This window comes from Nerophis lumbriciformis, linkage group LG18 (genome assembly GCF_033978685.3).
Source record: "Nerophis lumbriciformis linkage group LG18, RoL_Nlum_v2.1, whole genome shotgun sequence".
Classification (NCBI taxonomy): domain Eukaryota; kingdom Metazoa; phylum Chordata; class Actinopteri; order Syngnathiformes; family Syngnathidae; genus Nerophis; species Nerophis lumbriciformis.
In genome coordinates this window covers 18827435-18840639 of record NC_084565.2, presented here as the reverse complement: position 1 = coordinate 18840639, position 13205 = coordinate 18827435, and the positions used below count along the sequence as shown (strand labels likewise).

At 41.6% G+C, this 13205-nt stretch overlaps 1 protein-coding gene across 1 annotated transcript in view; it reads left to right on the top strand.

The window, feature by feature from the left end:
* cacna1ea (calcium channel, voltage-dependent, R type, alpha 1E subunit a) overlaps positions 1–12634 on the top strand; it is a 239795-nt gene extending 227161 nt beyond the window's left edge. Inside the window, exons 44-47 of the mRNA XM_061977792.2 lie at positions 2177–2305; positions 4148–4295; positions 6971–7143; positions 9583–12634. Of these exons, the coding sequence (XP_061833776.2) occupies positions 2177–2305; positions 4148–4295; positions 6971–7143; positions 9583–10080 (948 nt within the window). The 3' untranslated portion in view covers positions 10081–12634. The remainder of the gene's footprint in view (positions 1–2176; positions 2306–4147; positions 4296–6970; positions 7144–9582) is intronic.
* The last annotated feature ends 571 nt before the right edge of the window (positions 12635–13205 follow it).

Sequence of the window (13205 nt, the reverse complement as noted above, 5' to 3'; positions counted from 1 at the left end):
GATGGCTTTTGATGGTTTTATTTTTAACACTTTCTTACACAACACTTCCTGATGTATAATACAATGCAAAAATTAAGATTTCTGTCACTTTATCCTGCATCCTCTTTGAACATAGCACGCCTTTAAGGTGATTGGCGAAGAAGGAGGAAGAGTTGCTGTTGCGGAAATGAGGAGTGAGGATAGACGTGCGTGTGGAAAGAACAAGACAAGTTGAGCTGTGTTAGTATAGGTTGCTCAATAAAAGTTTAAAAAGAGTGTCATACTTGGTGTGCACTTCTTATGGACGCTACAATTGGTGTCAGAAGTGGGATGAAATGCCTCCCAGTTCGCCTTGCCATCAAACCTGGGAGTCTTCATTGAGGGCGGAATTCCCCCATGCCAAGCAGCGTGCGCTGCACCTGTAGACGCTGCCTCTCTCCTTCCTCCCTCTCTCTCTCTCTTTGCGACGAGCTCCTCACGTCCAGGATTCACACAGACATCTGCAGTCGCTGCCGGGACCTTAAGTCCCCACTCAATGTCCTTCCCTCCCCTTTCAATCTTGACAAAGTCGCCAGGAAACATCGTGGCACGTACCTCCCAATGACGTAGCTGGCTGAGCACACAAGCAGCGCAGTATGCGCAAAGTTTTACTTCTGACACCAATTGTAACGTCCAGAAGAAGTGCACACCAAGTCTGCCGCTCTTTTTAAACTTTTACTAACACAGCTCAACTTATCTTGTTCCTTCCACATGCACGTCTATCCTCACTACTCATTTCCGCAACTCAAGAACACAACATCAACTTCAGCAGGTCGTTACACTATATTCTTTAAACACAGCAACCTGTGTACCACAAATTAAGCACACGGCTTTACCTTTAATTTCTGTAAAGAAATACTTGGCAGTCCATCTCTTGTTGAAAACACGCCATTCGTCATCAACTTTTCTTTTTTTAGCGTCTCGGGGATAACCGGGCATCACTTGTCGCTGTGCACCTTCACTCACAGGTTACACACGGACATACGCCCATAAATAACACTTTTCAAAATAAAAGCAGCACAGTTGTATTGCACGCACGACATAGATGTTTTTTTAAATGTATTTTGTAATTTGTGATTGCCGCTGTTCCCATTCACTCACAATCGCGCACGAGCATACGTCCACACGGAAGTAATACAAATAACGCTTTTCAAAACAAAAGCAGCACCGTTGTATTGCACACTCGAGATAGATACTTTTTAAAATTGATTTTGTAATTTATGATTGGCCTCACGCGGACCGGACAGTGACGTACAAAGGGCCAATGTGGCCCGGGGGCCACAGAATGCCCAGGTCTGGCCAACACAGATAGACAGACAACATTCACACTCACATTCACACACTAGGGCCAATTTAGTGTTGCCAATCAACCTATCCCCAGGTGCATGTTTTTTGGAGGTGGGAGGAAGCCGGAGTACCCGGAGGGAACCCACGCAGTCACGGGGAGAACATGCAAACTCCACACAGAAAGAGTGGGATTTAATACTTTTGTATAGTTCAAGACTTACGGTCATTTGAAAACATCCCTGCACATCATAATGGCAGCTACAGTTTCCATCTTAAAGATCTAAAAAAATTTGGGGGGGAATGTCCGGCGGGCCAGATTGAAAAGCTTAATGGGCCGCATGTGGCCCCCCGGGCCTTAATTTGCCAAGATCTGGCCTATCATAACATTCAGTTAGAACACATCCGCATGCGTTTTGAGCTGGCTGTCTGAAAACAAACCCCGCCAAGTCTGCTATGTTCCTCGTCTGAGTTGCTGTGACGTAGATTACCGTAATAACTCGTAAATCACTCAAAAGCGCAGATTTCAACCAATGAAATATTTTCTATAGTTCAAGACTTACGTTAATTTAAAAACAGCACTGCACATCATAATGGCGGCTACAGTTTATATGTTAAAGGACTAAAAAAATTATGTAGAACGTCCGGCGGGTCGGATTGAAAATCTTAATGGGCCACATGTATTCTGCCCAGGTCTGCTATAAAGAATCTCTACAAGAAGGTTTTTTTTTTCAAAGAGCAATGATGTCCCAAAAGAACAGGACTTCTACTTCCTACTCTATGCCCCACATAAAGCAACGACAAAACAAGCTTACATAACCAAAGACAGCATAGCACTTGATGGTATTACTTACAAGATTGTATATTTGTATAGGTGCCTGACGTAATGGAGTATAACCAAGTGAAGCAGCAGTCTAAGCCGGACCCAACAGCCGCCAAATCACCTCAACACACGTCTTCCATCAGAGCGTCCTCTATGCCCAGACTGGCTATGGAACCTCAGGTAAGAAAGATTGATAGTCTTAGGGGGGGTTTGGCTTTTGGCTCTTAGGGAGTTTGCATGTTTTGCCCGCACTTATTACTCTAACTCCCCTGTTTTCCCCCCACTGTCCAAAAACATGCAAGTTAGGCTTTCTGCAGACTTTAAATTGAACAAAACCCAAAACCAGTGAAGTTGGCACATTGTGTAAATGGTAAATAAAAACAGAATACAATGATTTGCAAATCCTTTTCAACCTATATTCAATTGAATACACTGCAAAGACAAGATACTTAACGTTCAAACTGGTAAACTTTATTTTTTGCAAATATTAGCTCATTTGGAATTGGATGCCTGCAACATGTTTCAAAAAAGCTGGCACAAGAGGTAAAAAAGACAAAAAAAAGTTGAGGAATGCTAATCAAACACTTATTTGGAACATCCCACGGGTCAACAGGCTAATTGTGAACAGGTGGGTGCCATGATTGGGTATAAAAGCAGCTTCTGTGAAATGCTCAGTCATTCACAAACAAGGATGGCGCGAGGGTCACCACTTTGTGAACAAATGCGTGAGCAAATTGTCAAACTGTTTAAGAACAACATTTCTCAACGAGCTATTGCAAGGAATTTAGGGATTTCACCATCTACGGTTCGTAATATCATCAAAAGATTCAGAGAATCTGGAGAAATCAATAAACGTAACATTGAATGCCCGTGACCTTGAATCCCATAGGCGCTACTGCATCAAAAACCGACATAAGTTTGTAAAGGATATCACCACATGGGCTGAAGAACACTTCAGAAAACCACTGTCAGTAACTACAGTTCGTCGCTACATCTGTAAGTGCAAGTGAAAACTCTACTATGCAAAGCGAAACCCATTTATCAACAACACCCAGAAAAGCCGCCAGCTTTGCTGGTCCCGAGCTCATCTAAGATGGACTGATGCAAAGTGGAAAAGTGTTCTGTTTTTGAAAACTGTGGATGTCGTGTCCTCAGGACCAAAGAGAAAAATAACCATCCGGACTGTTTTAGACGCAAAGTTCAAAAGCCAGCATCTGTGATGGTATGGGGGTGTATCAGTGCCCAAGGCATGGGTAACTTACACATCTGTGAAGGTTCCATTAATGCTTAAAGGTACATACAGCTTTTGGAGCAACATATGTTGCCATCCAAGCAATGTGTTTTTAATGGACGCCCCTGCTTATTTCAGGAAGACAATGCCAAGCCACATTCTGCAGGTGTTACAACAGCGTGGCTTCATAGTAAAAGAGTGCGGGTACTAGACTGGCCTGCCTGTAGTCCAGACCTGTCTCCCATTGAAAATGTGTGGCGCAATATGAAGCATGAAATACGACAACGGAGACCCCGCACTGTTGAACAAGTTAAGCTGTACATCAAGCAAGAATGGGAAAGAATTCCACCTGAAAAGCTTCAAAAATTGGTCTTCTCAGTTCCCAAACGTTTACTGAGTGTTGTTAAAAGGAAAGGTCATGTAACACAGTGGTAAAAATGCCCCTGTGCCAACTTTTTTGCAATGTGTTGCTGCCATTAAATTCTAAGTTAATGATTATTTGCAAAAACAAATTAAGTATCTCAGTTTGAACATTAAATATCTTGTCTTTGCAGTCTATTCAATTGAATATAAGTTGAAAAGGATTTGCAAATCATTGTATTCTGTTTTTATTTACGATTTACACAACGTGCCAACTTCACTGGTTTTGGGTTTTGTACATTGGTGTAAATGTGAGTGTGAATTGTTTGTCTATATGTGTCTTTATGATTGAGTGGTGACCAGTCCAGGGTGCACACCTCTCTTTACCTAAATGATGGTGACTTTTAACCTTTGAGCATTTTTTTTAACAGCCTGGAATGTCAGCAGACAGAAAGCTCATGAAACGCTCCTTTTCCACTATCGGAGACCAGTGTGTGAACCGCCTATGGCAAGAACAACATTCCCTGGAGAGAGTCAGCCCTGACAGCACGTACATGCTTCATCAGAAGAGTTACAGAGGTTTTTCATTTTGAGCACACACCACCCAACAAATATACAGGCGCCCCTCGTTTATTACCGGTAAAAGGGTCCTGACATGACCGCGATAAACAGATTTCAGTTGGATTAACGATTAATTAGATATTGTTCGAGAATTTAAAAAAAACTCTTTACAACCTTCTAAATACGTGTTTTAACATTATTAGAGTCCTCTAAACATGAATTAACACTCATATAGTCACATTTACACTCATTTTACCCACTATTCTAGTTTCTTCAAAATAGCCACCCTTTGCTCTGATTACTGCTTTGCACACTCTTGGCATTCTCTTGATGAGCTTCAAGAGGTAGTCACCTGAAATGGTTTTCACTTCACAGGTGTGCTTGAAGCTCATCGAAAGAATGCCAAGAGTACGCAAAGCAGTAATCAGAGAAAAGGGTGGCTATTTTGAAGAAACTAGAGTATAAAACATGTGTTCAGTTATTTTACCTTTTTTTGTTAAGTACATAGCTCCACATGTGTTCATTCATAGTTTTGATGCCTTCAGTGACAATCTAAAATAAAGAAAACCCATTGAATGAGAAAATGTGTGTTCAAACATATAGCCTGTAGTGTACATACATCAGGCGCACCGGGTTATAAGGCGCAGAGTTGATTTTTGAGAAAATGAAAGGATTTTAAATGTGTTTTATAGTCCGAAAAATAGGTTATTAGAAAATAAGACAAATACTGCACTGTAATAGCTATAGTAAAATGTTACGTCTTGGGTGCATGGCTGCGCTGGTCGTGTTCCCTCCGATGCAGAAAATAAGTTGGAGCAGCGTGCAGGTAGGATGACTTTTAATATTAAACGCAGGACAAAAACACAAAACAAAACTCAGACGCTAAACCAGCGTGGAACAAACAAATCAAATCATCACCAAGGGTGAACAGCGAGGAATAGTAGAGTGCAAAAAACTACAAGTCGCGTAACTGTTGCGTATAACAAACAAAGAAGCCTCTGATTAGTGCCCGGCAGCAGGTGAGCATCCCGGACACTAATCAGAGGCAGGGTGATACTAATTTGCACCCATGGCAACTAAAACAAACTTAGGGCTGCACGGATCATGACAGTAAAACTTAATTTTATTACTTAATTTATGCCAAAAACATGTAGAATATGCTTTACAAAAGTAAAATAATCAAAATTATTCGATGTTGTGAGGCAGGGGTGTCAAACTGAAATACAGAGTGGGCCAAAATTTAAAACTGAACAAAGCCGCGGGCCAAAGTTGAACAAATTAACCTTTTAATAGCGACCCAAACAAGTTTTGCATTGAATATTGAACAAGCAAGGCTTATATAACTTTATAGTGACATGCAAAATTGAGTTTCAAATAATAATAATAATAATTAAAAAATATCAATGGCATATCAAATACAATTTAATTTACAATTAAAAATTAAATGCCTCTTTTGTATTTGCAACCTTCTGAGGTAAATATCAACATTCACTTTTTCCACAGGCTAATAAATTAGAAAATACAATTACAATGAATAAACCAACCATTCAGGACTTTAAACTCCTCAGTTTGCAACACACTGATCTAATCTGATGTGCCCAAGCCAGATACCTATCTTGGATGCTAGTTCATTAATGTCGGGGCTCAGGCTTTGAGCTGAGACAACCTTCATTATCGAACTTAGTTGTTCATCAGTCCTTATACCTCGTAGTCCACCCGGACCACAGTCTTGGGGGCGTGCTTTAAAGGCACTGCATTTATCGTCCTCCACGAGCTGTCGTCCGTCTGCTTTTCATCCATTCCAACAACGTGTCGGACCGATCACAAAAAAATTTGCGACTTCAGTACGCACACACACGTAAATGCAATGTATACTTGGCCAACAGTGATACAGGTTACACTGACGGTGCCCGTATAAATAACTTTAACACTGTTAGAAATATGCGCCACACAGTGAATCCACACCAAACAAGAATGACAAACATATTTCGGGAGAACATCCGCACCGTAACACAACATAAACACAACAAAACAAATACCCAGAATCCCATGCAGCCGTGCATCGGTTGAGGTGGGCGGGGATGTGGGGGCCGGGGTGTATATTGCAGCCCGGAAGAGTTAGGGCTGCATGGGATTCTGGGTATTTGTTTTGTTGTGTTTATGTTGTGTTACGGTGCGGATGTTCTCCCGAAATGTGTTTGTCATTCTTGTTTGGTGTGGATTCACATTGTGGCGCATATTTCTAACAGTGTTAAAGTTATTTATATGGGCACCGTCAGTGTAGCCTGTATCGCTGTTGGCCAAGTATGCTGAGCATTCACGCGTGTGTGCGTGCTGAAGCTGCACATATTATGTGACTGGCCAGCATTCGCTGGACTGGGTGAAAAGCGGACGTGACGATTTTTGGGAGGGGCACTGAAATTTGAGAGTCTCCCGGGAGGGTTGGCAAGTATGAGAATTAGCGGTGAATGCGGTGTTACCGCGGCACCGCCGCTGAATATAATCGGTGGGCCAGCTCTAGTGTTAATTTGATATCGCCTCAAGGGCCAAATTTGGCCCGCGGGCCAGAGTTTGACACCCATGTTGTGAGGCCACGAGATTTGAAGCAGGATGTAGCGAGGGACGACTGTATACAGTAATCAGTTTGCGTTTTGTTTGTATGCTTAAACTGCATGATTGGACTTCTCTTCTAGGCCTAAGAACCAATCAAAGCAGTCATGAGCGAGGGCGCTCCAAAGAACGCCGCCACCTGCTGTCTCCAGACGTGTCCCGCTGCAACTCTGAAGAGTGCAGCCGAGACCCGTCATGCGAAAGGAGACGCTCCCTTTCGCCTAAAGAAGGACACACTCGCTCTTTGCAGAGACAGGTCAGAGCAACAAGTTGATTGACACTGATTGGTAAATGTGACAAGTTTATGATACAGGTGACATAGCAAATGAGTGCACGCTTATTTCGACGAGCTGACTGACGATGACATAAGTCGTTATCGGCAGAGCTGAAATCCAAACCAAAACCAATCATTGCTTGCATTTATTTAAGATTTCCGCCTAAGGCTGCCAGCGATCTGTTGAAAAAATGGAATCATATTGAGCTTCCAAAGGCTGCAGTTTGTCCTGTTATATTGTGTGAATCGAAATAGTTTTGTCAAATTTTAATGGAATAAAAAATGGCAGGGCGCTTTATATGTAATTTTACGACACACATATTCCTCGTTCTTTTTTGTTTTGGCAGCAATGAGGGAATATGCAACACAGGTCATCCATTGCAAATGTGCCAGTGTGTACATTGGAGAAGCCAGTGGCGGGCCGTGCGTTTCCCACCTAGGCCTTCAGTGATGTCCGACTTCAATGATTACCTCTCAAAATACCATAATTTATGTCACCACATGACCATTGCTGAAGAAATACTATACAGGAACACATTTACGCACTGCTGTTCATTGAACCACCTCAACAGTGTACAAAACGAGTTATTTTCTGGCGCATTTAAAAATCAATAAACCTGCATCAGCAATTAAAACATATCTTATGTGGTACTGTGATCTGATTGGCTATCCCAACTGTCTAATCGCCTGCATTGTTGATTCTGAAGGCCCCGGGCAGATTTGGTACAGCATGGCAACATAATCTAGCTGAATTCTGATTGGATAAAAACTCTAACCTAAAAATAACAGCACCGGCAGGAGCATAATATGACATGAAGAGAATGTGAATACTTTTCGATATTTAGGGAAAGTAAATTACTTAAAACTACTTTTATCTTTAATTATGATCATGATTTCTGGTTATGTTAAGCCAGCAGAGAAGTCCTTCCTGGCCCTGACGGCACACGACTGGGAAAAGCTCACTCTCTAACGCCGTAAAAGCTTGCGCTGGACATCAAGTTGACAACTTTGGATTTTGGTGTGGCCTTGCGCTCTCGACTCTTATTCGGAGAACCCTGGTTCAATCCCTGGGTGGAACTGAACCAGGGGCTGGATCAGGCAGCTTACAAATATAACCGTAGACATCACCAACTCTCCTGCTAATTTATGGTGGTGTAATAATAAAGATAATAATGGATGATATTAATATAGTGCTTTTCTATACACTCAAAGTGCTTCACAGAGAACTGAGAACACATTTATCATTTACTCCATATTTACCAGTGGTGTGCCGTCAGGCCCAGCAAGGCCTTCTCTGCTGGCCTATAACCAGAAATCATGATCATCATTAAAGATAAAAGTAGTTTTTTTATTTACTTTCCCTAAATATCTAAAAGTGTTCATATTCTCTTCATGTCATGTTATGCTCCTTCTAGTGCTGTTGTTTTTAGTTTTAGTTTGTATCCAATCAGAATTCAGCTAGCTTTTGTTGCCATGCCGTACCAAATCTGATAGATAATTGCCATAGCCAAACAGATCACGAGTTGTTGTCAGTAAGGCCTTCTAGCTGGCCTTACACTGTGATTGGATACTCACTTGGGAGTCCCAAGTGAGTATCCAATCAAAAGTTGCGAAAACAGAAAGTGGCACTGGAGCCATACGAGCCATAGAAAGCCACAGAAAACTCACCGGTACTCACAAAGAAGGAGAGCAACATGTTGATTAGGTGGCAGATATATATCTGCAAGGCCATTTTCAAGAAGGATATTTAAGAGAAACTAGATTTTGTGAGACGAGGTCGGCCGACACCAGAAGCTATGCCGGCGTTGAAATGGTTTGCCGGCGACTTTCAAATGAATCAACCGACTACGACCAACTACTACTTCAAATTGTGAGTTCAAATTTCTTAATTTTTCCATGTTTCATTTGTTTTATACAATTATTTAAATTTTGACAGTACCACGTAAGATATGTTTTAATTGCTGAAGCGGGTTTATTGAATGTTAAATGCGCCGACAAATAGAACGTTTTGTACACTGTTGAGGGGATCCAATGGTCAGTAGTGTCCCAGTTCTATACGCATCAACAAGTGACATCAGTGTGTAAAGGATATCACCACATGGGCTCAGGAACACTTCAGAAACCCACTGTCAGTAACTACAGTTGGTCGTTTATATTTACATCTAACACAATTTCCCAACTCATATGGAAACGGGGTTTGTACAACCCATCCAAACATACGGAACAGTTTTTCATACAAATGAAATTTTATGTTGAGAAAAGTGATCAACCACATATGTCAACGTCAACAGAGGACCGGGACTTTATGAGTCGGGTTAGCAACCCAAGTGTGACTTTATCTGATTCCAGTCTAATAATAATATTATATTTTATTTTTAGAATGAAAAAAAAATATTTCTATTGTCTATTCTATGTGTCCAGTTCAACACCACAGGCAGTCCTGCCCATTCAGCTCCGGAGTCCAATACCCCTCGTAACCGGCGTCAGCTTCCACAAACCCCCTCCCGCCCCCGTCCACACATATCTTACTCCCCCTTGGTGTGCCAGGATCAACCCTCCAGCACGCCGGCGCCCCCCTCTGCAGGACCAAGCCCCCACCGGGTCCCACAAGGCCCCCTGAAGGAGTCGTCCTCGTCCAATCCGAGTCATCCTTCTCCCCATCGTTACATATCTGAGCCATATCTTCCATTCCATGAGGACCTGAGGGGCGGCCAGGCGGGCGAGAAGCAACAGGATACCCTGACGTTCGAGACCGCCGTGGCTACCAGTTTGGGTCGGGCCAACGCTATTAGCTCCGCCCCTCAGCTGAGACACTCCTGGCAGGTCCCGAATGGGCATTTCCAGAAGAACTTAGCGCAGGGTTTCCCGGCCAACACTGGTGAATGGGTGAGTGACACAGATGAGGATGACCGCTGCTAAAATTGGAATTAGCATCTGAAAAAAAACTGACTGGCTGTTGTCAGTAAAAGTAGCATCACAAGCAGAACTGAACACCACTGCCATTTATCAGCATTGTTTGCTGTTGTGTATTTGTGCTGTGCCTGGAAGGACACAACGGATGGATGGATGTGTGATACATTAAGCCTTTGTTCTGCTTTATTTATTTGAACAAAATATGTTAGGTGTGCGCTAAAATATTGAGAAGGACTTTCTTAAAGAGTGTTTTTGTGATAAAGTCGAAGGTTATGTATAGTAGATGAAAGGGCCTAGCTTACAGGTGTCTGATGGCGTCAATATCTTCCACACCAAATTCATCAAAGGATGTCTGAATAGACCTTGCTTTGTGGACTGGGGAAAAGAATCAATCAATCAATCAAAGTCTATTTATATAGCCCTAAATCACGAGTGTCTCAAAGGGCTGCACAAGCCACAACGACATCCTCGGCTCAGATCCCACATCAGAACCCTCAGACAAACTGATAACATTTGCTACTGGTAACATTTGTAATTGACTAATTACACTATTGACCAGAACATAAGAGTGTATTTTTTTTCTTGAAAAAAGTCTGATAAAGACAAACCATCTTCCATTCGGAGTCTAGATAATCATACATTTATACCAGGGGTCGGCAACCCAAAACGTTGAAAGAGCCATATTGGACCAAAAATACAAAAAACTAATCTGTCTGGAGCCGCAAAAAATGAAAAGCTGTATATAAGTCTTATAATGAAGGCAACACATGACGTAAGTGTCTATATTAGCTATAATAGCCTACTATGAAAATGACTATGTGTCGCAGGCTGAAGCAAATCTTCATTGACAGAAATGTTGAAATGTATCATTTATTCTACACATTTTTACAACATTAGAAACCATTAGTAAATCAGAGGCTACTCAGAAGGTGAGATAACTCCTGGAAATTACTGGCTTTTAATGGCCAAAGGTATAGATGTGTGTGTCCAAGTTAAAGGAAACGGCAGGCTGTCTTCTTTTAGTAGATTTGTTACAATCTTTGGCAAGCTAGGTATAATTTGCTGTGGTCTGGAACAACATGGCGCACAAACAAATCAGGCAAAAAAATTCAGAAATGCAGCCAATATTACATACAGATAATGTGTCATGAGACATGCAAAACTAAATTATATCCAAAGAGGATTAAATTAAAGGAAATTAAATGAGCTGAAATATACCTACTAATGAGGCATGATGATGCAATATGTTCATACAGCTAGCCTAAATAGCCTGATTAGCACTCCACACAAGTCAATAACATCAACAAAGCTCACCTTTGTGCATTCACGCACAGCATGAACGTTTTGGTGGACAAAATGAGACAAAGTAGGAGTGGAAGATTTTACACGTAAACAAACTGTTGCGTCCACACTATGGTGAGTTCAAGAACCGCCGAAATTAGTAGGACAAAACGATGTTCACCAAATACTCTCATCAGGGAAGCATACACACAAACATATTCAACAGTGGGCTTTCTAACAATTGGGAAGGTGTGTGTCATGTTTGTCCTCAAACAAAAAACATACTAAAACAAAAAAACAAAAACAAAAAAAAAAGTCCCCATCTTTTTCCATTTTCACTCCTTTTTTAAAAATGCTCCAGGGAGCCACTAGGGTGGTGCTAAAGAGAGCTCGAGAGCCGCAGGTTGCTGACCCCCGATTTAAACCAACAGATTGCACCAAGTGACCTATTCTCCCAAGAACCAGATCTTTCCGTCCTGTCACTCTAAAGAGTGTAAAATTGTTGGCAAGTTAACAAACAACAGGGATATAAAATTGAACAACTAACAAATATGGTAGTAGGGGTGTCCCAATACAAATGTTTCACTTCCGATACTATACCCATATTGGTTTGTTAGTGGATACTTTCTAATACGCTCCTGCTTTGATGACTTTGGGCCTGATTTACTAACATCCAAAATCCATGCGCTTGAAGTATATTTCTGGTCTTGTCGTCCTTGTCCGGTGACACGGCAGTGCGTCTGGATCAAAAGAGACGTTGGAGACGCTTTACTGAACCAAAAGTTGCTTTATTACAAGCAAGCGTCATTAAACAGGTCTGAAGTACCCGGAGGAACCTAGGTCAAAAAATGAAGGACTCCTGAACTGGAGAAGCCAAACCATCAGTTATATATTCCTTCTTTCTCTGTCTGGGTGTGTGCTAAGTCAGGACAGCACAACCTGACCATGTCAGGAGATGTTCATGTGTAGTGACTGGAAAACAACAGATGTATACCATAACTTGTTGGTTTGACGTTTAAGATGAACATGGAATCTCTCCGCCAGGATAGAGCTATAACTTTTGCATTCCGAAGCCTGGTTTTATTGCTCCTTCTCGTGAGAGAGCTAATTCCAGTCCACATGCGAATGTCCAACTAAGGTGCCTTATTTTATCATGTGCTCAAATTGAAATACCACTGTTTACTTAAACTTGGTGGTATGCTTTCTCCAACATGAATATAAACATTCACCATATGTACAAACCCCGTTTCCATATGAGTTGGAAAATTGCGTTAGATGTAAATATAAACGGAATACAATGATTTGCAAATCATTTTCAACCCATATTCAGTTGAATATGCTACAAAGACAACATATTTGATGTTCAAACTGATAAACGTTTTTTTTTCTGCAAATAATCATTAACTTTAGAATTTGATGCCAGCAACACGTGACAAAGAAGTTGGGAAAGGTGGCAATAAATACTGATAAAGTTGAGGAATGCTCATCAAACACTTATTTGGAACATCCCACAGGTGAACGGGCAAATTGGGAACAGGTGGGTGCCATGATTGGGTATAAAAGTAGATTCCATGAAATGCTCAGTCATTCACAAACAAGGATGGGGCGAGGGTCACCACTTTGTCAACAAATGCGTGAGCAAATTGTTGAACAGTTTAAGAAAAACCTTTCTCAACCAGCTATTGCAAGGAATTTAGGGATTTCACCATCTACGGTCCATAATATCATCAAAGGGTTCAGAGAATCTGGAGAAATCACTGCACGTAAGCAGCTAAGCCCGTGACCTTAGATTCCTCAGGCTGTACTGCATCAACAAGCGACATCAGTGTGTAAAGGATATCACCACATGG